General features: G+C 46.5%; 1 protein-coding gene across 1 annotated transcript in view; it reads left to right on the top strand.

Annotated features, from left to right (window-relative positions):
* Window positions 1–25,215, top strand: part of jmjd1cb (jumonji domain containing 1Cb) — a 651,485-nt gene that overhangs the window by 496,871 nt on the left and 129,399 nt on the right. The window contains exons 21-24 of the mRNA XM_034165192.1: window positions 8,573–8,920; window positions 9,011–9,179; window positions 20,093–20,183; window positions 20,300–20,430. Of these exons, the coding sequence (XP_034021083.1) occupies window positions 8,573–8,920; window positions 9,011–9,179; window positions 20,093–20,183; window positions 20,300–20,430 (739 nt within the window). The remainder of the gene's footprint in view (window positions 1–8,572; window positions 8,921–9,010; window positions 9,180–20,092; window positions 20,184–20,299; window positions 20,431–25,215) is intronic.

Here is a 25,215-nt window from a genome sequence, read left to right as displayed (position 1 = left end):
GCAAAGAAAAGAAAACAACACAAAAACATCCAGCCAAACCCCCCAACACACAACAGTACCCCCCCATCAACGGGAAGCCTCCCGGCGACCGAACAGACCAGGCCCAAGAACAGCACCTCCCTCCGGGGTCCATGACAGAAAGCAGACGACAGGACGGCACCGCGGCTGGAAGGCCGGCTGGCATCAACAAAAACCCCAAAAAAGTCCCATATACAACCCAACATAGAAGAAAAACACAAAACCCACCCAAATCCTCCCCAGGGGACCGTCCCATCCAACCCCGGGAAGAAAAGAAAAACTCCCAAATGCAATAACCCAACACAGCCCCAACAACACAATACAAACATAAATTCACAAAGAAAAATAACAAACAACCCCCCCCCCAGAACGATATGCAGAGCCCCCCGAAGACCTTTACCGCCAGTTCCAGGAGAGACAACCAAAACCGGAATCTTACAGAGGTCCCCAGGTTTACACGGAGGAACAGCGCCCCCCAGAGGACCGTACCATCAACCCCAGGAGGCACCCTCCCTACAACCCAGGAACCCCAGACCCGGCCACACTTGGTTAATCGGCCCCACAATCAGTTCCCCCCCAGAGGACCGTCCCATCGACCCTGGAGGTGGAACCTAGAAGGAAACATAACAACACAAAAATCCAACCCCCGGCGGACTTAATTAAAACACCCCGGGGGCAAAATAAAACAACTGGCAAACCCTGTTACCCCAGCACCCCGAAAGACCCCAGATCACTCCCAGAGCCTATCGTTAGCTCAATTTTGGCGAACGGCACAAAACTACTAAGCTGGGGAAGGAAACAGGAAAAACTAACCCGGTACCATCCCCGAAGCGCAGCGGAAAACCGGAAATACGTCCGGTGCCCCTACCCGACCATACCACCAGCCCATCGGGAGGGGTGGAACTACCGAAATGGCGAACGGCAACAGATCGGCCCACCACTCCGACTGAGGTATGTTCCCGCTGCACCACACCCCGGTAACACCAATGACAAACGGTCAAAGGCCCACCGGGGCTGGAGAGGAACCGGGCCCTAACCAAACCCAAAAAAAACGCCCCTGACAACCCCCCCCCAGGTGCAGAGGTCTTCTGAGAAACGCTCAGCGTGACCAACCTGCACCACCCCACAACCCAAAAGACAAACGGTCTCAGAGCAATGTGAGGTTGGGGTTAGGGAAGCAGGGAAATAAAAAACAACAAAACAAAACGACCCAATCCCCAAACAGAAAATACCTAAGTCCAAATAATGAAAACAAACGATTACCTGACTCCAGCCGAGCTCCGAACTGCCAGTCGTTCACTCCACCAGAACCGCCTCTAAATCCCCAAACAATTTATAACCCCTTACAAAAAAAACCCCAAAAACAGCCCAAATAATACATTTTTTTTTTTTTGTGTCCATTATTATGCCTGTCCCAGAACACCTGGAGATACGTCATCACTATCTTTCTTGACGCTTATGTGACCGGGGCAGTATGGCGGCTTCAGCTCGTCTGAGCTGCATGGGCTCATCCGCAAGAGGAGCCAGAGGTCCCGTCGGAGGAGTCTCAGTGGGGCAAAGAAGAGGCAGCCCAGATCTGTGTCGGGGAAAGCCCCGAGACGAAAAGACCCGCTCTGATGTCCGCCCTCTCTCGCGTCCACGCTCCTTTATCCGATCATCTAGACGAATAACCAAAGATATTAGTTCATCTAAATCTTTTGGTTTGTCACGGACTGCTAGCTCGTCTTTTAATGAATCGTTCAAACCATCCACAAACACTCCTCTTAAAGCTGCGGCATTCCAACCGGACTGAGCAGAAAAAATTCGGAAATCCACGGAATAATCCGCTGCACTCCGCCTCCCCTGCCTGAGGTTCAGCAACTGTTGGGCAACGGTATTTGTTTTCACCGGATGGTCAAAAACCAAGCGGAACTCCCGGGAGAAATCCTTAAAGGATCCTAACAATGGAGAGTTATTACTCCACAACGCAGTGACCCAAGCTAAGGCATCACCTCGGAGCAAATTTGTCACATATGAGACACGGCTACCATCAGAAGAGAAGGAAGCCGGTCGCTGAGCAAAAACCAGAGAACATTGCATCAAAAACGGAGCACAGGCTTCAACGTTTCCCGCATAAGGCTCCGGATGACAAATGATTGGTTCGGAAGCTGAATCTCTGGGTGACGGAGTTATCTGCACCGGTATCGATGGTGCTGCAGCTGGAGCAGCAGGAAGCGGAACGGCTTGCGCTGCAAGCTCTGTAACGTGGGCATCTGTTTGTTTAATTTGGTTTGCGAGATGCTGTAATTGCTCCCATATTTTCTCCAAGTGTTCTTGAACTCTTTCAGCAAATGGAACCGCTTCTGCCGCTGGGTCCATTTTAGAATGGCCGGGAACTACTGTTATGTGCAGACGCAGGTTGAGGAGCGGACCAACGTCTGACCGAACCCAGCGCTAAATAACCAGAAAGCGGTTCCACAAACAAAACGATTTTATTTCCCCTCCAGTGCAATAATTAGTGTACAACATAAATATTTGGTTTGTCTGGCGGAGTGAAGGACGGCGCGCTCTCCAGCGCCCAAAAGGATCGAAGCCTCGGCGCTTCTGGACTCAGATTCACCGCCAAACACCCCCCAGGTGGACACGACAAACTGACTCTCTGATGTGTGCTGACAGCATGTGTCCCTCACCCGTCCTCCTTCACAGGCACGATGTGTCAAACCCTGGCGCGGTCCTCAGCGTCTCACAAGCGAACGTCACAAGGTCGAGTTCCCGGCAATTCTGCTTGAACCACTCATGGCTTAAATGCCGAACGCCATCTCATTATCTGCTTCAGCTGAAAGTCTTTAAGTTTGCACGTGAGCATCATCCACAGGTGCTGCGAGTCAGTAGACCTGCACGTGAACATCCTCCACAGGTGCAGCTAATAATGCTGATGAGGGTGAAGGACTCTTCTGCCAGCACCTTCTCCACAGACAAAAACCAGTTTGCATACCACCTGGAGAGCAAAGAAAAGAAAACAACACAAAAACATCCAGCCAAACCCCCCAACACACAACAGTACTCTTTAATCATGAACATCACTGAGTTTTTAAAATGCTTATCGCAAAATGTTCTCTTTTTTCCGACATCGTGTAATTTTTATATGTCCACGGACACTGATCTGTGTGTTACAGAAATCAGTTTCCTCGGATCCCCTGAGTTTCGCGGAGGAAAATTGCCACTCAACGCGTAGCTGTTACAACAGTTGTCGTAAAGCAGGACTGGTTGGTTGATGCGGTGACGCTGTGTGGCTCCTGTGCGATGCTTAAGCTAAACTTAGCATGTGGACATCCCAAACTTTTAGAGCTCTCAAGTTTTTAAAAGATTTGTGCAGCATGTCTGTGTCACGGACCAACGTCGCACAGAGAGAATATGGCGAGAAAGACTGTTTGAACAAGTCTTATAAGGACAAGAATCCGTGGAATTGTCGCTGACTTCATCAACACAACCTGAAAGATAAAAGAAACGGGAAAAGTGAACTGTGCTCGCTCAGGAAAACACGGTAAGAATTTTTCTCTCCCTGGAAAATAAACATTCTGCTGTTCAAACAGGATTTTTAGACAAGATTATGAGACTTTTTTTCACTAATCAAGACTTTCATTGTAAAAAAGACATTGTGGCTTTGAATGGATTTAGGCTGCATGTATTTACACAAGAATATGTGACTTTTTACTATAAGATATGTTATTGATATTTTACCATGATTTTCCAAATATTCTCCAAGCTTTAGCTGTGGTTTTCAAAATGCTGTAACAGTCTTTTCAGTCTTCATAAATTTCATGTAGTTTAATTGTTCCGAGTTAATGCATAATTTGGTTTACAATTAAAAGGAAAATCATTCCAGGTCCTACTTCCACATCATATTCTGTTATTTCAACATCATCATTGACAGGTCAAATAAAAGGTTGAATATAGGGTCATTTAAATATGCACTAATTTTGAGATTTGTTCTTCCAGGAGATGCTGAAAAAGTAGCATTTGATAAAAATTAAATTCTGGGGCCCCACAGGGCCCTAGACCCCAGCTCCTGGGGAGCTGTACCCCCCCAGACCCCCTGCAAATTTTCCTCGAATTTCACAATTTTCATTTCACAGCCCTGTTATTTGGTCACCCACAAACAAGCAAGTTTTCTGGCTCTCACAGACCTGTAACTTCTTTAAGAAGCTCTTCTGTCCTCCACCTGTTACCTGTATTAATGGCACCTGTTGGAACTCGTTATCTGTATAAAAGACACCTGTCCACAGCCTCAAACAGCCAGACTCCGAACTCAACCATGGTCAAGACCAAAGAGCTGTTGAAGGACACCAGGAAGAACATTGTAGACCTGCACCAGGCTGGGAAGAGTGATCCTACAATAGTCAAGCAGATTGTTGTGAATAAATCAACTATGGGAGCAATTGTAAGAAAATGGAAGACATACAAGACCATTGATAATCTCCCTTGATCTGGGGCTCCACACAAGATTTCATCACGTGGGGTCAAAATGATCATGAGAATGGTGAACAAAAATCCCAGAACTACATGGAGGAACCTGATGAATGACCTGCAGAGAGCTGGGACCAAAGTAACAAAGGCTACACACTACGCAGAGAGGGACTCAAATCCTGCAGTGTCAGGCGTGTCCCCCTGCTTAAGCCAGTACATGTCCAGGCCCATCTGAAGTTTGCCAGAGAGCATATGGATGATCCAGAAGAGGACTGGGAGAATATCATGTGGTCAGATGAAACCAAAATAGAACTTTTTGGTAAAAACTCAACTCGTCGTGTTTGGAGGAAGAAGAATGCTGAGTTGCATTCCAAGAACACCATATCTACTGTGAAGCATGGGGGTGGAAACATCATGCTTTGGGACTGTTTGTTCTGCAAAGGGGATTGGACGACTGATCCGCGTTAAGGGAAGAATGAACGTGGCCATGTATTGTGAGCCAATACCTCCTTCCATCAGTGAGAGCATTGAAGATGCAACGTGGCTGGGTCTTCCAGTATGACAATGATCCCAAATGCACTGCTCAGGCAACGAAGGAGTGGCTCCGTAAAAGGATTTCAAGGTCCTGGAGTGGCCAAGCCAGTCTCCAGACCTCAGCACCATAGAAAATTTGTTGAGGGAGTTGAAAGTTCATGTTGCCCAGCGACAGCCCCAAAACATGACTGCTATAGAGGAGATCTGCATGACGTTTGACGTCATTGCCAACAAAGATTATGTTACAAAGTATTGAATTGAACTTTTGTTATTGACCAAATACTTATTTTCACGATAATTTACAAATAAATTCTTTAAAAATCCTACAATGTGATTTCCTGGATTTTTTTTTTTCTCATTTTGTCTCTCATAGTAGAATGGACCTATGTTGAAAATTACAGACCTCTCTCATCTTTCTAAGTAGGAGAACTTGCACAATCAGGGACTGACGAAATACTTTTTGGCCCCACTGTATGTCTCAAACTGGAGGTGAAATTCCATCTAGTAATCCATTGCTGTCATTTGCCAAAGAAACCTGGCAAAGATCACATGATATTTTTGACCTTGACCCTTTTTTTTTTTACTAAACAGTCATCTCTTTGGCTTTAATAAACAGTTAAAAGTGGGGGGAAAACTCTGTATTGGAAATCATGGGTTGAATCAGGGATTATTTCTGTTGGAGATGTTTTTGAGAGTGAAATCTTAATGTCCTTTCAACAATTGGCAACTAAATACAAACTCCCTAAACAGGACTTTTGGAAATATCTGCAGTTAAGAAGCTGTATACAACAAAAACAAAAACTCCCTCTGTCTACTCGATCTGAGTTACAAAAACTAATACCGGATAAATCGGTGGGCTAAAGGTGGGGCATCTAAATATTATAGTTTTATGAGAAAATCTCACCCACCTAAACTTGAGGCTCTTAAGAGAGCATGGGAGATGGACCTAGGGGGCGAGATTGCTATGGAGAAGTGGGAAGAAATTACTAGGTTGTGGCATAAGAGATCAAGAGAGACAACGATTCACTTAATTATGTACAAAATCATACACAGAATGTATTGGACCCCCAGTAAGATGGCAAGGCTAAAGCTCTGTGATTCGGAGTTATATTGGAGATGTGGGAGGTGTGAGGGAACACTTGTACACATGCTGTGTAAGTGTGAAATGACACAGAACCTTTGGAAAATGAACACATGAACTCATGAACAAAGTTGTTGAGATAGATATATCTCAGAGCCCCGCCTTGTGTATTCTGGGGTTGATAAGTAAAATGAGGTTATCCTGTCAGCAGACCCTATGGTGTAAGTTTGCCCTCACGACAGGGTGCAGGATCATTCTCAGACAATGGAAATCAAAAAATGTCATTCCAATCAATGAATGGTTAGAGGAAATGACGAAAATGGGCAACTATGAGCGGTTGACTCAGTGAGCGGCTGAATGAATGAGAGGAGATGTTTTTGAAATTATGGGGCCCCTACTTGAATCACTTACAAGATGGGTGATGAGTGAAGTATGGTAGATGGATTTTCATGTGAATAATGAAGTATTCAGACTGTAACAAGGTCTTGGCTGTGAAGTGGAGGGGGGTGCTGACTGTGGGAGCAGAGCAGAGGAGTTGGAAAACATCAACCCGGGATTTCTGTATTTTTATTTTATTTATTTTTTTAACTTGAAAGAATAAACCCCTTGAGATTTATAATCTCATTTTCAAGGGGGTCCTCAGTAATAACAATAAAACATCCAATGGGCAAGACATGCAACAGTACAAACAAACAACCCGTATACACTATATATCTCTCCCACCCCCTCCTTTTCCTTTTTTTTTCTTCTTTCTTGTTGTTAACAATATGTTACAGTTGTAGTGGGTTTGTTCTTGTCCCAATTCATGTATGTGGTGTTGTTTCACTGTTTTAATGTTCATAAAGCAATAAAAAGTGAATTACAAATAAAAAGGAAATAGATTATTTAAACATATAGGGAAAAAAGTTCTTTTTATCGCGTAACAGTACTGTGAGGCAGATGGGAGATCATTAAAACGTATTTCTTATAAGCTTAGGAAGCAACAAGCCATAAAGGACCATAAGTAAAATAAGGAATCCTTCTAACGGTGAAATAGTAACTGAACAGTAAAAAAATTCAGCAGTGTTTTCAGGAGTATTATAAAAGATTGTTCTCAACCTTACTAAGACAATAAACAGGATGTCAATACGTTCCTGTCCAAATTGGAGCTACCAACATTGACAGAGGAACAAAATAAAAGTTACTATCCACAATAACCAAAGAAGAAATACACACTGCATAGAACACTGCCATCTACTGGATGGCAGTGTAAATAGCATCCAAATGTCATACAGTCGCCATTTGGTGCGCTGCTGTATCACACTTAAACAGAATTTTCAGTTTTGCAAATTCCTCTTTTTTTGACAATCTTGCGACATCTGTGGCATTGTGCTGTGTGATAAAACTGCACCTTTCAGAGTGGCCTTTTATTGTGGGTAGTCTAAGGCACACCTGTGCACTAATCATGGTGTCTAATCAGCATCTTGAGGTGGGATGGATTATCAGCAAAGGAGAAGTGCTCACTATCACAGATTTAGACTGGTTTGTGAACAATATTTGAGGGAAATGGTGATATTGTGTATGTGGAAAACGTTTTAGATCTTTGAGTTCATCTCATACAAAATGGGAGCAAAACCAAAAGTGTTGCGTTTATATTTTTGTTGAGTTTACATATTTACAAACACAGATTTATTTGTAAAAACCAACACACACATTACAGTAAAGTGTGTGTTGTTTCTTTTTTTTTTTTTTTTTTTTTTAACAACCAACCAACCAGTGATGAGGAGGCTCATTTTCCCATAATGCCTTTGGGCATCTGTGAGTTTTAATGCTCAAATATTCAGAATTAGTGCATTACTTTAAAACTAAAAGATATTTGATATTTTCACTTTGTAAAAATGACAGTTAACTTTAATATCAGTAAACTGTCTGGAATGAGTTTGATTTTTAAATCAAACCATAAGTCAAATCTGCTTTTCTGTTTATGCCTTTTGCCTACGTCTGGTGGACTGTATGCTGTGAATGTAAATGCCTCTTCCTTACAGCAGTGAGCAGGGTGCACAGAGACAGAAGCGCTGACTCATTGTTTGCATTGGTTTGTGATCGCCTTTGATTCTGCCATTGGCGGTGCTTAAACTCCAAACCAGCTTGTCAATAGCTGACAGTGTACTGGAGTGAATACTAAAAGTTAGCCGGTATCTGTTAGCTATAGCTTCCGCTAATTTTTTTTATCAGTTTATCAGTTTATTGTTATAAAAATTAACTTTTCAGTTAGTGGATTAGCGGTTATTGAAGCTACTTTTGTGATGTGGTTAGCTGTGCCCACCATTGTCTGTGTCACATTGAAGAGCAGCATAGAAATGGAGTCCATTTATTTCTGTAAACATCGATGGCACTGATTCTGCTGTCCGTCCCTTCACTCTGTGTCTGAGCTTTGGAAAGAAACATGATTTGTGTGCAGCATTTTGCCATGTTTCTCTGAAGTGTGTATTCTTTCCTCCTCTCTTCACATAGACTGCTAAGGTTGGACAGACAATGCCAAACATTCTTGATGACATCATTGCTTCAGTTGTTGAAAACAAAATACCTGCCAGTCGCCAGAATGTCACAGCCAAGTTGTCAGTCAAACAAGAGTCTCCCACTCCTGAAAGCAACAGCATCCTCAGCTCTGATGGTGTTCAGGATGCCAAATCAGGCAAGAAGAAGTCAGCAGCTGTTACCGCAGGCATGCCAGATGATTCATCCAGTCAGTATCCAGATATTCCCCACTCCTGGTTGGACAGGAGACGCTTACTGTGGCTGAAAGACCACCGCAACCACAACAACTGGAAGCTTTTCAGAGAGTGCTGGAAGCAGGGACAGGTACGCTTCTATATTGGTAGAACTTTAGGACAGTGCAGCTAAGAATTAACAACAGCATGTTTAGGAATGTTTTTTTCTGGTTGCTTCTAGCCTGTGTTGGTATCAGGGATCCATAAGCATCTGAATGCCAGCCTGTGGAAAGCTGAGTCTTTCAGTCAAGAGTTTGCAGACCATCAAGGTGACCTGCTCAACTGTAGAGACCAAATGGTCTCCAACTCTGGGATTAAGGAATTCTGGGATGGATTTGAGGACATCACCAGTGAGTGTGGCGGCTGCTGCTGCCCTGGTCTATATTCAACACTAGGACAGTACACGTAATTGCTCTTAATTCAGTACAGCCATGGTGCCATTTTGATAGGTATTGTGTTCTGGAGAATTGCAAGTCTGCAAATACTGCAGTTCAACGTTATTGCAATTTTCTATGCTTTTTGTACACTAGACCAGGGATTCTCAACCTTTTTTACGTTGGGGCCCAATATTCCCAGTACAAAGTGGCCCAGGGCCCATTTAAATATTAATACTTTCAATTCAATTGATCCGAGTCTTTGATTTGAATTCAATAACTAAATCAACTCCACTTACAGTTTAACAAGCTAAAACCTTGTAAAATAAATGATATGATATGCTGTGATCATCTCAAAGACATCTCTTTTATGTTGTGCTTGTAAACCTGCACATAGAACACTGAAGAGGCAAACAATTATAACAAATCAAGTTGCTTCAAGAACAAATACAAAGGCTCAAGCCAAGCTTATTAACACAAAATCAGAAAGGCAAAAATATTTAGATTTAGATACTAAGAGAAATTCTGATAAATAATCTCTAGTTCTAAAATAAATACATTCAAAATAGTAACATTTAAATAAAGTGCATTTAAAAATATTGCCTGATAAACTGCTGATGAATTTGACACAGTGTTGTTTGAGAGTGGGACGGTCATCAGCTTCATGACAGCAGCTTCTCCTATCATCTCACGGCACATGTCCACAGCGGCAGGTAGAACCATTCCTCTGCTATGGTGACTGCCTTCTTACTCTGTGCCACACATCTGGCTACAAGGTAGCTTAAGCCGTGGTCACAACCCTCCGTACTTGCACATGCGTGCAGTCTACTTGCAAAAACGTGGGGTAAATTTGGAGATCCGTATGTCGTAGTTACTGCCTCAGTACGAATTTAGGAGCACGCAGACACGCCGTAGAGGTTTTAGTGCATGCAGAACTTTCGTTGCGGTTAGGCTGCGGATTCACCAGCAGTACAGATGACACACGTTGTGAGTACTGCCTCAGTACGGATTCAAAGCAGCACATTTTCATTCAATTACTATTGAATTAACCAAATCCGTACGTAGGCACTACGGATTACGGCACTCACCATATACTATGGAGGCCAACAGACTTGCATGCACAACGCAGCTTCTCACTTGAACTTGGACTTTATTTCCAAACGTCAGCAACACACACTCCACAGCTTCAGTCTGATAACTAGCTGTAACTTTTCGAGGCAAGTAAACACTCGTACAACTGACCGCTGCAGGCTAGACATGCTCATGCATCGCCAACGCCGAAAAACACCTGCCGCTCCGGTCCCGCTCACTGGGGAAGCTGCATTGCGGTCCCGCGGCCCTCACGGCCCACAGGTGCAGAACTGAACGTTTTTCGTGGCCTAATAGTTGTCGCTCGGCCGCGGCCTCATGGTTGAGAATAACTGCACTACACCATGGGTAAAAGTTGAATAATACACATTTACGTACTATATTAGTGTTATCCTGCAGATAAATTGACTCTAGCTGAAATTTCTCAAAATACTTAAAATATAATTTAGTAAATGTATTTCATTAAATGAATGGCGTATATAAAATCTCAAATAAAAATCAGTAACTATTTTAGTAGGTGCACCTGGACACAGCATGTCCACACTAAAACCTTAAAAATTAGTGCATTACTTTAAAACTAAAACACATATCTGGTATTTTCACTTTATAAAACTTCAGATGTGATGTTAATTTAAATAACTTGTCCGAAATACGTTCGGTTAAAATTTGAACCAGAAGTTTAAAATGTATGCCTCTGGATGACTTGGGTGATATTGGCTGCGTATCAGTATGGGGTTAAAAGAAATGAGGGTTTTTTTTTTGGGTGACTAGTTCTCCTTTGCCTGCAGAGGATAGAGCGGTTTCTTCTAGAAGCAGTTCTCTATTTGCAGAGGGTAGATCTACATATCTGCTCACCTTTGTATACCACGTTAACGGTCTAAAAATTATCGGACAAAAATTTATCGGAAGATAATTAGTCCGATAAATGTTTTTTAAAAGTTATCTGAAAAGATAATCAAATAATGAAAACTTTATCTTATCAGATTATCGGAACTGTGCCCACCACTGGCCATATCACAACATAAGTCACCCCAAGATGCACACAAGGTAAGGTCTAACCTTACCAACCCCCAGAGCAAGCACATAGAACCGTGGTAAGGATAGTGATAAGGAAAAACTTCGTTGGGTGTTTTTGAAGAAGAAAGGAAGGAAGAAACCTCAAGCAGACTAGACTCAGAGGGATGACCAACTGCTTTGGCCATACTAACAGTTATAAAATCAAGCGAACAAACTAACACAAAGAATTGTCAAGCATGCAAAACAAAAACAGAAAAAAAGCCCATAATATAAGGTGCATTGGGCGTTGTTAAAGCCCTTTGTTAAAGTCCTTAAAGCGACAGAATCACCTCAAAATCTCTCATCAGCTGTTAAAATTTTCACTGAAAACAGCTTAATTTTTCAAACCATGTCCACTTCGATGTGTCTCACAGGTTTAGAAAAAATTTTGATCAAACAAAGCGCCAGTCTCTCAGCAACTTCTCAGACAAAGGAATTCCGACGAGGGGCTGGACGACTCCTCCCACAAGGAGTGCTCACAGGCGAATGACGTCACCGACAGGCGTGGAAAAACTCACGCATGCGCACGAGGGTTCAAGCATGTCTGACGTAAAAACATATGAATGAAATCCATATAGTTTTTGAAAAAAATAAAAAGGACCTATACCGTATTTTCCGGACTATAAGTCGCACCGGAGTATAAGTCGCACCAGCCACTTTATCCATTATAAAGAAAAATAAACCATAAATAAGTCGCACCGGAGTATAAGTCGCACCAGCCACTTTATCCATTATAAAGAAAAATAAACCATAAATAAGGTCCACTGGACTATAAGTCCCATGGACATACAGGTATGTTGACATGAAAAGTTCAGATGATAATATTGTGACGGCTACCGTTTTCGGATGCATATTTCACCAGTCGCAACTTGTAATCTGCAGAGTATGATTTTCTTTTTGGTGGCATTTTTTCGGGCCTTCTCCGTTGTCTTGTTATGTTATCAGTAACGTTAAAATTTTTATTTTTCTATGGTAGTCAGAAGTCGCAGGAACAGTCACACAAGCCTCGAGTGCCCTCTCGTGAGCTGCATTTTACCTACGGATATGTTTGTATTTTGCGGACCACATTGCGAGCCGAACCATGCAGCACCTACCTGCGCAGCTCATGACCTCCCAGCGGTGTCGATCCAGCTCCTTCCAAGTGCAGACGCTAATCCTCCGCCGTCGCTCAGTGCTCCCATGCAGCTCTCAGCGTCAACTCTGCTTATACTGATATCCAAGGGTTGAAGCTGTCTTGTTAGCCGTCCCGGAATAAACACCATGTTCGTCTGCTTCAAACGCTTTTCACAATCATCGACGCCAGCTCCTTCCAAGTGCACACGCTAATCCTCCACCGTCGCTCACCCGGTGCTCCCACGCAGCTCTCAGCGTCAACTTAAACACTCTGCTCACATTGATATCCAAGGGTTGAAGCTGTTCTGTTCGCCATGCCGGAATAACAGCAAGCACCGTGTTCGTCAGCTTCACACGCTGTGGGTGAGGTGAGGAATACGCATCCAAAGTTCTGTTCTCTGATTGGTTATCGCGACCAGCGTGAACTATAGGATGGCCGTCATACTACAGTGCCCATGATGCATTGCATTTCCTTTTCCGGTGGCCATTTTAAAACATAGATCGACTCTGTCACGTAAAATTGTTTTGTTACAGTAAATTAATTGAGATCCTACCGGTATATTTTTCATTTATAAGTCGCACCGGAGTATAGGTCGCACCCCCGGCCAAAACATGTAAAAAAAAGTGCGACTTATAGTCCGGAAAATACGGTACTTTACTTACAGACCTCGTATAAATAATAACTTTGTGTTGTTGTTATAATCATTCGGACTTCTTTATATTAAAACTTCTAAAATGGAAAAGCAAAAAATGTCCCTTGGCTGCTCTCTTGTTTGGGGTTGCCACAGCAAATCCAAGGTGGATCTTTATTTTGTATTTTTCACTTTAAGTCAATATTCCATTGATAACAGTATGACTGAAAATAACACTTCATTATATTTGGCAAATGTTTTTCTTTCGATGTACAGTAATAAATTGACCTAGTTATTTTAGCCATTTTCTCTAAAAATATCAAAATAGAAATTTTACACTTTTCTATGACCCTCCCAAACATGTACTGGTCATTCTGAACATATTGAGTACCTTGGAAAATCTATAGATGCTGCAGTTTAAAAAAAAAAATAGCTGTATTTGAAGTAACACTCGGGATTTTCAAGCTGTTCATCCCAGATAGAGAGTTTGGTGTTGTGTGGGCCGCCAGAAGAGGAGGTACTGCTGGCCCACCACCAGAGGGCGCCCTGCCTGAAGTGCGGGCTTCAGGCACGAGAGGGCGCAGTCGCCTCACAGGAGCAGCCAGGGTGACAGCTGTCACGCATCACCTGCAACAGCTGTTACCCATCATCTGATCAGCAGGGGAATATCAGCAGGACGACGCCTCCACCTCTTTGCCGAGATATCGTTCTACCTGGAAGGTAACGTGCTCAGCTGACTGGTTAACAGTGATCTTTTGTGACTTTTGTGAGTTGTTTAGCTGACTCCTTTTCCAACGAGTGGTGGAGGTAGTGTTCCTGCCGTGCGGATTCCTGGGTGCAGACGCACCCACATTTAATTGTTCTTTTGTTCCTCGCCAGCAGTACCAGGTCCGACACGCGAAGGCAGTGGCCACCTGGGAGTTCGGGACTTGGCGGCTCCAGTATTCCCGGGGTCTGGTGGCGGAGGAAATCGTGTGGTTCCGGTTCTGCTTTGGACAGACGTCTCCTATCTTCGAGCCTGCCCACACGACACCTTTTGTGATTTGGCTTTTGTCTATTGTTGTAATCTGATTGTATTTGATGTGCCCATTCACAACAGTAAAGTGTTGTTATTTGACCTCATCCATTGTCCGTTCATTTGCGCCCCCTGTTGTGGGTCCGTGTACCTACACTTTCACAACAGGATATCTCGGCCAACGTCATGGACCCCGAGGGGCGTCGACCGGCCGTTGAACGGCCAATGGAAGAGCAGGGTGCACAGGCGTCTGCAGGAGGAATGATCGGTGAGTTGCAGCGAATCCTCACCGCTTTTACGGCTCGGCTAGATCTGATGACCGAGCAGAACGTCCTCCTTAACCGCAGGGTGGAGGCTCTCGCCGCGCAGGTGGAAGCGCGCCCTCAGGGCGCTGCTGCGGCTCCCCCTCCTGTCGATCCTGTGCGCAATAGTGACATTCCACAGGTCGTTCAACGACCCCTCCCACCTTCCCCTGAAGCATACATAAGCCCTCCAGAACCGTACGGGGGTTGTGTGGAGACATGCGCGGACTTTCTTATGCAGTGTTCGCTCGTCTTCGCACAACGTCCCGTCATGTACGCGACTGATGCTAGTAAGATAGCTTATGTGATTAATCTGCTTCGCGGCAAGGCACGCGCTTGGGCTACAGCGCTCTGGGAGCAAAATTCACGGCTCCTTCTGACATATGATGGGTTGGTGAGGGAGTTCAGAACAGTGTTCGATCACCCAAACAGAGGAGAGACCGCTTCAGCCATGCTGCTGTCAATGAGACAGGGGCGCCAGAGCGCAGCTTCTTATGCAGTCGACTTCCGCATCGCGGCTGCGAGGTCCGGCTGGAATAGCACTGCCCTCCGCGCCGCCTTCGTAAACGGACTATCGTTGGTCCTGAAGGAGCACCTGGTGGCTAAGGACGAACCGCGGGATTTGGACGGGCTTATTGATCTCGTTATACGATTAGACAATCGGTTAGAGGAACGCCGTCGGGAGCGAGGCGAAGGACGTGACCGGATACGCGCCGCCCCTCTCCCTTCCGTGTTCGAAAAGGGGCCGCCCTCTCCACGCTCCACAGCCGCAGCGCTTTGTGGGGCAACAGCTCCCCCTGTTGACGTTGTTAGGGAGACGCACAGGGCCAAAATGGGGAGGCTGATCCGTGGAGAGTGTTTTCTCTGCAGCTCAACAGAGCACACACAGAGAGACTGCCCCAAACGGCCAAGACGTCAACACTCGCCCTTAGAGACTGGGCTAAGGGGGGGTCAAGACATTCAAGTGAGACACACACAAATTGCCACACGACTCCCAGTCACAATCCTGAGCGGGGATTTAACCCTTCAAGCCCGAGCACTGGTGGACACGGGGTCAGAAGGGAATCTGCTAGACAGCGGATGGGCAAAGGAGGTAGGGCTCCCTCTGGTGGCGCTTCCTTCGCCATTGCAGGTGCGGGCACTAGATGGCACCCTCCTCCCTTTACTCACACACAAGACACAACCAGTAACTCTGGTGGTGTCTGGAAACCACCGGGAGGAGATTGAGTTTTTTGTAACTCCTTCTACCTCCCGCGTGATTTTGGGCATCCCATGGATGTTAAAGCACAATCCCCGGATCGATTGGCCGTCTGGGGTGGTGGTTCAGTGGAGCGAAACCTGCCATCGGGTGTGTTTAGGATCCTCGGTTCCTCCCGGTTCCCAGGCTAAGGAGGAGGTCAAAGTCCCTCCCAATCTGACGGCAGTGCCGGTTGAGTACCACGATCTTGCTGACGTCTTCAGCAAGGATCTGGCACTCACCCTTCCCCCGCACCGTCCGTACGATTGTGCCATTGATTTGGTTCCAGGCGCTGAGTTCCCGTCCAGCAGGCTGTACAACCTCTCACGACCTGAGTGCGAATCAATGGAGACCTACATCCGGGACTCATTAGCTGCCGGGCTGATCCGGAACTCCACCTCCCCGATGGGGGCAGGTTTCTTTTTTGTGGGCAAGAAAGATGGCGGACTTCGTCCATGTATTGATTACAGGGGGCTGAATGAGATTACGGTTCGCAACCGATACCCGTTGCCATTATTAGATTCCGTGTTCACCCCCCTGCATGGAGCCAAAATCTTTACTAAGCTGGATCTTAGAAATGCGTATCACCTGGTTCGGATCCGGAAGGGAGACGAATGGAAGACGGCATTCAACACCCCATTAGGTCACTTTGAGTACCTGGCCATGCCGTTCGGCCTCACAAACGCCCCCGTGATGTTCCAAGCATTAGTTAATGATGTCTTGAGGGATTTCCTGCACCGATTCGTCTTCGTATATCTAGACGATCTACTCATCTTTTCTCCGGATCCTGAGACTCATGTCCGGCATGTACGTCAGGTCCTGCAGCGGTTGTTGGAGAACCGGCTGTTTGTGAAGGGCGAGAAGTGTGAGTTTCACCGCACATCTTTGTCCTTCCTGGGGTTTATCATCTCCCCCAACTCCGTCGCTCCTGATCCGGCCAAGGTTGCGGCGGTGAGAGACTGGCCCCAACCCACTAGCCGTAGGAAGCTGCAACAGTTCCTCGGCTTTGCAAATTTCTACAGGAGGTTCATTAAGGGCTACAGTCAGGTAGTTAGCCCCCTGACAGCCCTGACCTCACCAAAAGTCCCCTTCACCTGGTCGGATCGTTGTGATGCCGTGTTCAAGGAGTTGAAACGGCGCTTCTCGTCTGCACCCGTTCTGGTGCAGCCCGATCCTAGTCGCCAGTTAGTGGTTGAAGTGGACGCCTCGGACTTAGGGATAGGAGCTGTGCTTTCCCAGAGCGGGAAGACCGATAAGGTCCTCCACCCGTGTGCCTATTTTTCCCGCAGGTTGACCCCGGCCAAACGGAACTATGACGTCGGCAATCGAGAACTCCTTGCGGTGAAAGAGGCTCTTGAAGAGTGGAGACATCTGTTGGAGGGAACGTCCGTGCCATTCACGGTTTTCACTGACCACCGGAACCTGGAGTATATCAGGACCGCCAAGCGGCTGAACCCCAGGCAAGCCCGCTGGTCACTGTTCTTCGGCCGTTTTGACTTCCGGATCACCTACCGTCCCGGGACCAAAAACCAGAGATCGGATGCCTTGTCCCGGGTACATGAAGATGAAGTCAAAGCGGAGTTGTCAGATCCACCGGAACCCATCATCCCGGAGTCCACTATCGTGGCCACCCTCACCTGGGACGTAGAGAGAACCGTCCGGGAGGCCCTGGCACGAAGCCCGGACCCCGGAACTGGGCCGAAGAACAAACTATACGTCCCACCAGAAGCTAGGGCTGCAGTCCTGGACTTCTGTCACGGCTCCAAGCTCTCCTGTCATCCAGGGGTGCGAAGAACCGTGGCAGTTATCCGGCAGTGCTTCTGGTGGGCATCCCTAGAGGCCGACGTCCGGGATTATATCCAGGCCTGCACCACCTGCGTCAGGGGCAAGGCTGACCATCGCAGGGCATCAGGTTTACTCCAGCCACTGCCTGTGCCTCATCGCCCCTGGTCCCACATCGGCCTGGATTTTGTCACGGGCCTCCCGCCGTCCCAGGGTAACACCACCATCCTCACGATAGTGGACCGATTCTCCAAGGCGGCCCACTTCGTGGCCCTCCCGAAGCTCCCAACAGCCCAGGAGACAGCGGACCTCCTGGTCCACCACGTCGTCCGGCTGCATGGGATTCCAACAGACATCGTCTCCGATCGCGGTCCCCAGTTCTCCTCGCAAGTCTGGAGGAGCTTCTGCCGGGAACTGGGGGCCACGGTGAGTCTCTCGTCCGGGTACCACCCTCAGACCAACGGGCAAGCAGAACAGGTAAACCAGGAGGTGGAACAGGCTTTGCGCTGCGTGACTGCCGCGCACCCGGCAGCCTGGAGTACCCATTTGGCCTGGATCGAGTATGCTCATAACAGCCAGGTGTCTTCAGCCACCGGCCTCTCCCCTTTTGAGGTATGTCTGGGGTATCAGCCCCCGTTGTTTCCGGTGGTTGAGGGAGAGGTCGGTGTGCCCTCGGTCCAGGCCCACCTACGGAAGTGCCGTCGGGTGTGGCGTGCCGCCCGTTCTGCTTTGCTAAAGGCCCGGACGAGGGCAAAAGCCCATGCAGACCGTCGGCGGGCCCCGGCCCCTGTGTATCGGCCAGGGCAGGAGGTGTGGTTATCCACAAAGGACATTCCCCTCAAGGTGGACTCCCCCAAGCTACAGGACCGTTACATCGGCCCATTTAAGATCCTTAAGGTCATCAGTCCAGCCGCGGTGAGGCTTCAGCTTCCGGCCTCACTGCGGATCCATCCTGTGTTTCATGTGTCCCGAATAAAACCACATCACACCTCACCCCTCTGTACTCCGGGTCCGGCACGCCTCCTGCCCGGATCATCGATGGCGAGCCGGCTTGGACTGTACGCCGGCTTTTGGATGTCCGTAGGATGGGCCGGGGCTTCCAGTATTTGGTGGACTGGGAGGGGTACGGCCCCGAAGAACGCTCCTGGGTGAAGAGGAGCTTCGTCCTGGACCCGGCCCTCCTGGCCGATTTCTACCGCCGCCACCCGAACAAGCCTGGTCGGGCGCCAGGAGGCGCCCGTTGAGGGGGGGGTCCTGTTGTGTGGGCCGCCAGAAGAGGAGGTACTGCTGGCCCACCACCAGAGGGCGCCCTGCCTGAAGTGCGGGCTTCAGGCACGAGAGGGCGCAGTCGCCTCACAGGAGCAGCCAGGGTGACAGCTGTCACGCATCACCTGCAACAGCTGTTACCCATCATCTGATCAGCAGGGGAATATCAGCAGGACGACGCCTCCACCTCTTTGCCGAGATATCGTTCTACCTGGAAGGTAACGTGCTCAGCTGACTGGTTAACAGTGATCTTTTGTGACTTTTGTGAGTTGTTTAGCTGACTCCTTTTCCAACGAGTGGTGGAGGTAGTGTTCCTGCCGTGCGGATTCCTGGGTGCAGACGCACCCACATTTAATTGTTCTTTTGTTCCTCGCCAGCAGTACCAGGTCCGACACGCGAAGGCAGTGGCCACCTGGGAGTTCGGGACTTGGCGGCTCCAGTATTCCCGGGGTCTGGTGGCGGAGGAAATCGTGTGGTTCCGGTTCTGCTTTGGACAGACGTCTCCTATCTTCGAGCCTGCCCACACGACACCTTTTGTGATTTGGCTTTTGTCTATTGTTGTAATCTGATTGTATTTGTTGTGCCCATTCACAACAGTAAAGTGTTGTTATTTGACCTCATCCATTGTCCGTTCATTTGTGCCCCCTGTTGTGGGTCCGTGTACCTACACTTTCCCAACATTTGGCACATATACCAAGTTGTTCATTGTGGTCATATTAACCTAGAACACACCTAGAACACTTGAATTATCTTCTCCTAAATGATGTGCACACGTCTCAACTGGGTCCTCTATTGGTAATTATCACATATTACAACACAATTCTGCCCTGTACTCATAAACCAGCCCTCATGAGATACAAGAAACATAGGGCTGACAAACTGTACACTTTTCCAATCAGTTTTACTGCCCTGGAAACTTTGGCAATAAAATCAATACAAAGCTTAAAACAGGGTGATACAAAAAAGGAGATTGAAAATACCAGGCTTTGTATCACCCTGCTTTTCATCCAATCAGGAGCCCCCTTTCTCGGCCTCACCAATGACACACCCTCAATTTGTGTTACCCTGGTGACAAGTGATCCGATCATTTCATTCAACCAAGATGTTCTGTTTTTGCAGCGTTCATCCTTGACCAAAAATACATAAACATACCACACGGCAAATGTCAGCTCTCCCTCTTCTGCGTGATCGAAAATTTTACAGTTAGCCTCAGTTAATAGTTTCAAAGATGATTAAAAAGTTTTAACACTTTTAATTTAAATAGTTTATTATTTTTTCACTCAGGCAAATATGGAAAATCTGAACTGATTTAGAATCATGAACTCATTGAGTTATCCAGACCCAGATCTTTTTCCAGGATTTGAAACTGGTTCAGAAAAGCCTGCTTTTCTCTTCAGAGCGACCCAAGTCAAAGGATGGGGAACCGGTGGTCTACAGACTGAAGGACTGGCCCTCTGGGGAGGAATTCATGGCTTTGATGCCTTCAAGGTAAACCCACATTCTGTTCATTGTTGTTCATGTGCAAATGAATTCATGCTGATCCAAACCCAAATGGCTTTCAGAAGCAGACCGATCTGACAGAGATTTTGATTCTGTTTTTTCAGATATGATGACTTGATGAGGAATTTACCGCTGCCAGAGTATTCTGATCCCGAGGGTAATCTCAATTTAGCCTCCCACCTGCCACCTTTTTTCGTCAGGCCAGATTTGGGACCGAGACTCTGCTGTGCCTATGGTAGGAGAGAAATTAGCCCAGCCATTTGTTTAAATTTGCATGCCTGTTAGTATTCACTGCTTCTGGACTTGAAAACTAGCCTAAATGTTACATAAGCCGGAAATCTTTTGCAGATCCCGAAGTAGCCAGGGTTTTTCCGGAGAGTCCGGTTGTCTCAACCCGAGTTTTTTTCTGTTTCTGGACTTAACACTTGACTGTTGAGGTGGGTTTATTGATGGACAGATGTGCCCTTGCGGTTTCCTGGATAACCCTTTTCCAGGTCTTCTGGTTTTGTTTTTTATGCTTGTTCTTTTATGGCAATGTGTTGCAGCATTTACATTTCCCTGCAATATTCAGTATTCTTCAAGGCCGGCTGTGTTATGTTGGGGTGTATTGCTGTTCTAGATTCACAAATGGGGGATTATTATTTTATTTTGAATTGGTGCACAGACTTTAACAGTGCATTCATTTGCTCTGATGACCAGGAGGGGTGTGTCAGGTAGTTTGTGAACCCTTTTTACTTTTCATTATTTTGATTAGTTGCTAGTGTGCAGTTTAAGACAGATCAGTCATTTTTTTCTCTCTCTCCATGGGAGCTTTAGGTAAGGAAGTTTCCTTTCTGCTCCTTATGTTTTATTTGCATTTCTGCTTTTTGTTTTCATAGTTGTTGTGTTGGTTTCCTCAGGCCCAGGACTCTGTGTTTTTTGTTGCTGTTTGTATCATTGGTTGCTCTCACCTACTCTGTTTCCACATGAATGTCTTGCGCCATCAATTTGAAATTTCTCAGCCTTAATGCAGGAGGCCTTAATAATCCTGTGAAACATGTTGCTATATTGAACTTTTTACATTGCCGTGGGATTAAAATTGCAATGTTATAAGAGACCCACCTGCTTGGAGGCGACATTCATAGATTAGCAAATAGATTCTTTAAGGTCATTGGCTATGCTTCTGCTCAGAACAAAACAAAAGGTGTTGCATTTATTTGTCGCTTGCTAAAGTTCTTATAGAATGGGCAGATGTAGCCCTGATTTCTTTATATGCTCCTAATGTTTTCAACAAAACGTTTTTTGATCAGTTAACTAATTTAATGCTTGAACTTTCTGGTTTTCCGTTTATAGTAGCCACTGACTTTAATTCAGCAGTCAACTGTTTGATTGACAGATCTAGCCGCTCTGAAAACTTGGATCAGAAACATGCTTCAGATGCTCTTTGCACATTGATGGATGAGACTGGAGTGGAGGATCTCTGGCATATGATTAATCCAAGCACTGAAGATTTCATACATCAATCAGCTAGACATAAATCATTTTCCTGTATTGATTATATATTTGCTTCTAGACATTGCTTTTATACTATTTTCAGTATTATCCATATGCCTTTGGCACTCTCTGATCACAAGGCTGTAATTGCCTGCGTATCACTGACTTCCACCCTCAGTCGTGCCCCTAGGTGGCGTTTTAACACAACAGTCCTCCATAGTGAAGAGTTCAGCATACAGTTTATCTCTGAGTTTACCATATTTTTTGATATTAACAAAGCATCTGTCTATTCAAGGATTCTCTGGGATGCTGTTAAAGGTTTTATTCAGAATAATGCTATACTCAACAAAAACATAAACGCAACACTTTTGGTTTTGCTCCCATTTTGTATGAGATGAACTCAAAGATCTAAAACTTTTCCACATACACATTATCACCATTTCCCTCAAATATTGTTCACAAACCAGTCTAAATCTGTGATAGTGAGCACTTCTCCTTTGCTGAGATAATCCATCCCACCTCACAGGTGTGCCATATCAAGATGCTGATTAGACACCATGATTAGTGCACAGGTGTGCCTTAGACTGCCCACAATAAAAGGCCACTCTGAAAAGTGCAGTTTTATCACACAGCACAATGCCACAGATGTCGCAAGATTTGAGGGAGCGTGCAATTGGCATGCTGACAGCGGGAATGTCAACCAGAGCTGTTGCTCGCGTATTGAATGTTCATTTCTCTACCATAAGCCGTCTCCAAAGGCGTTTCAGAGAATTTGGCAGTACATCCAACCAGCCTCACAACCGCAGACCACGTGTAACCACACCAGCCCAGGACCTCCACATCCAGCATGTTCACTTCCAAGATCGTCGGAGACCAGCCACTCGGACAGCTGCTGAAACAATCGGTTTGCATAACCAAAAATTTCTGCACAAACTGTCAGAAACCGTCTCAGGGAAGCTCATCTGCATGCTCGTCGTCCTCATCGGGGTCTCGACCTGACTCCAGTTCGTCGTCGTAACCGACTTGAGTGGGCAAATGATCACATTCGCTGGTGTTTGGCACGTTGGAGAGGTGTTCTCTTCACGGATGATGCGAAGGAGATATGTTGCACTGCATGAGGCAAATGGTGGTCACACTAGATACTGACTGGTATCCCCCCCAATAAAACAAAACTGCACCTTTCAGAGTGGCCTTTTATTGTGGGCAGTCTAAGGCACACCTGTGCACTAATCATGGTGTCTAATCAGCATCTTGATATGGCACACCTGTGAGGTGGGATGGATTATCGCAGCAAAGGAGAAGTGCTCACTATCACAGATTTAGACTGGTTTGTGAACAATATTTGAGGGAAATGGTGATAATGTGTATGTGGAAAAAGTTTTAGATCTTTGAGTTCATCTCATACAAAATGGGAGCAAAACCAAAAGTGTTGCGTTTATATTTTTGTTGAGTGTATATGCTTTGCCTCATAAAAAACAGTTGCGCTCTTCCAGACTGTGTATTTTACCTGCTTGCACTTTGGCTGAAGGTGGACGAGGGTTTCTCTGATATCTCTTCCCTTAGATCCACTGATGACTTAATTTTGACAGATCCTGCACAGGTTAACTCTACATTTCATTACATTTCAAAAGGCTGAATCCACGTAAGGCCCCGAGCCCAGACTGTGTCTCTCCTGCCACCCTGAGACACTGCGCTCATGAGCTGGCCTCAGTCTTCACGGGGATCTTCAACACCTCCCTGGAGTCATGCCATGTTCCAGTCTGTTTCAAGTCCTCAATCATAGTTCCAGTCCCCAAGAAACCACGCGTCACTGGACTTAATGACTACAGGCCTGTGGCTCTCACGTCTGTAGTCATGAAGACCTTCGAACGCCTGGTTTTATCCCACCTGAAGTCCATCACTGACCCCCTCCTGGACCCCCTGCAGTTTGCCTACAGAGCCAACAGGTCTGTAGATGACGCCATAAACCTGGCCCTGCACTCCATCCTGCAGCACCTGGACTCCCCAGGAACCTACGCTAGGATCCTGTTTGTGGACTTCAGCTCTGCATTCAACACCATCCTTCCAGCTTTGCTCCAGGACAAGCTTTCTCTGCTCCACATGCCCAGCTCCACATGCCCAACTCCACCTGCAGGTGGATCACAGACTTCCTGACGGACCGGAGTCAGCGTGTGAGGCTGGGAAAAAATGTCTCGAACACTCGAGTTCTCAGCACAGGATCTCCACAGGGCTGTGTCCTTTCCCCTCTGCTCTTCTCCCTCTACACTAACTGCTGCACCTCCAGCCACGACTCTGTAAAGCTCATCAAGTTTGCGGACAACACCACCCTCATCGGACTCATTTCGGATGGGGATGAGTCTGCCTACAGGAGGGAGGTGGACCGGCTGGTGACCTGGTGCAGCAGCATCAACTTGGAGCTCAACGCCCAGAAAACAGTGAAGATGATCGTGGACTTCAGGAAAGCCACAGCCCCCCCGCCCGCCCTCACCCTCACCAACAGCCCCATCACCACTGTGGTCTGTCACCGCTTCCTCGGCACCACCATCACCCAGGATGTCAAGTGGGAGTCGACCATCAGCTCCCACATCAAGAAGGCCCAGCAGAGGATGTACTTCCTGCGGCAGCTGAAGAAGACCAAGCTGCCTGTCCAGCTGATGGTGCAGTTCTACACGGCCATCATCGAGTCCATCCTCTGCTCCTCCATCACGGTGTGGTACACCGGGGCCACAGCCAGGGACAGACACAGACTGCAGCGCATTGTGGCCTCTGCTGAGAAGGTGATCGGCTGTAGCCTTCCATCTCTCCACAACCTGCACGTCTCCAAGACTCTGGGCCGAGCAGGTCGGATCACAGCTGACCCTTCTCACCCTGTACACGGTCTATTCAAACCACTCCCCTCGGGCAGGAGGCTACGGTCCATCCGGACCAGAACCTCCCGCCATAAGAACAGTTTCTTCCCCTATGCCGTTAGACTCATGAACACCTCATACCCCAGTCACCTTAAGCTTAACTCTGTCACTTTATCATTTTATCACGGGTCACTTTAGACAATGTACTTTGGTTTTTAATTGCACTCCTCCCACTGCACTGTTTTTTCTGTTTCTCTGTTTTTCTGTTGCACACAGCCTTTCATATTTCATATTTCTTTTTTTATCTTATATTTTATCTTATTTTGACACATATGTTATATTTTATCTTAGCATTTTATCTTTTCTTAATGTTGCACCATTGTACCGAAGCAAATTCCTAGTCTGTGAATCCTGTTCACTGGCAGTGGCAATAAACTTCTTCTGATTCTGATTCTGACATTTACAACCACTGAACTTAAGGCAGCAGCTTCAGCTATGTGCCATGGTAAATTTACCGGCCTGGATGGGATTCCTCCTGAATTTTTTGTCACTTTCTGGGATTATTTAGGGCCCTTGATGTTTGAAATGGTCCATGCCTTGTTGGACGCCGGCTCTTTCTGTAGAGATTTTAATACAGCAATCATATTGCTCCTCCTTAAAAAGGACAAAGATCCCATTGACTGTTCAAATTACAAGCC

The sequence above is a fragment of the Thalassophryne amazonica genome, unplaced genomic scaffold, assembly GCF_902500255.1.
Source record: "Thalassophryne amazonica unplaced genomic scaffold, fThaAma1.1, whole genome shotgun sequence".
NCBI lineage: Eukaryota > Metazoa > Chordata > Actinopteri > Batrachoidiformes > Batrachoididae > Thalassophryne > Thalassophryne amazonica.
The sequence above is the reverse complement of the archived record's forward strand: the minus strand, read 5'-3'. Positions and strand labels throughout refer to the sequence as shown.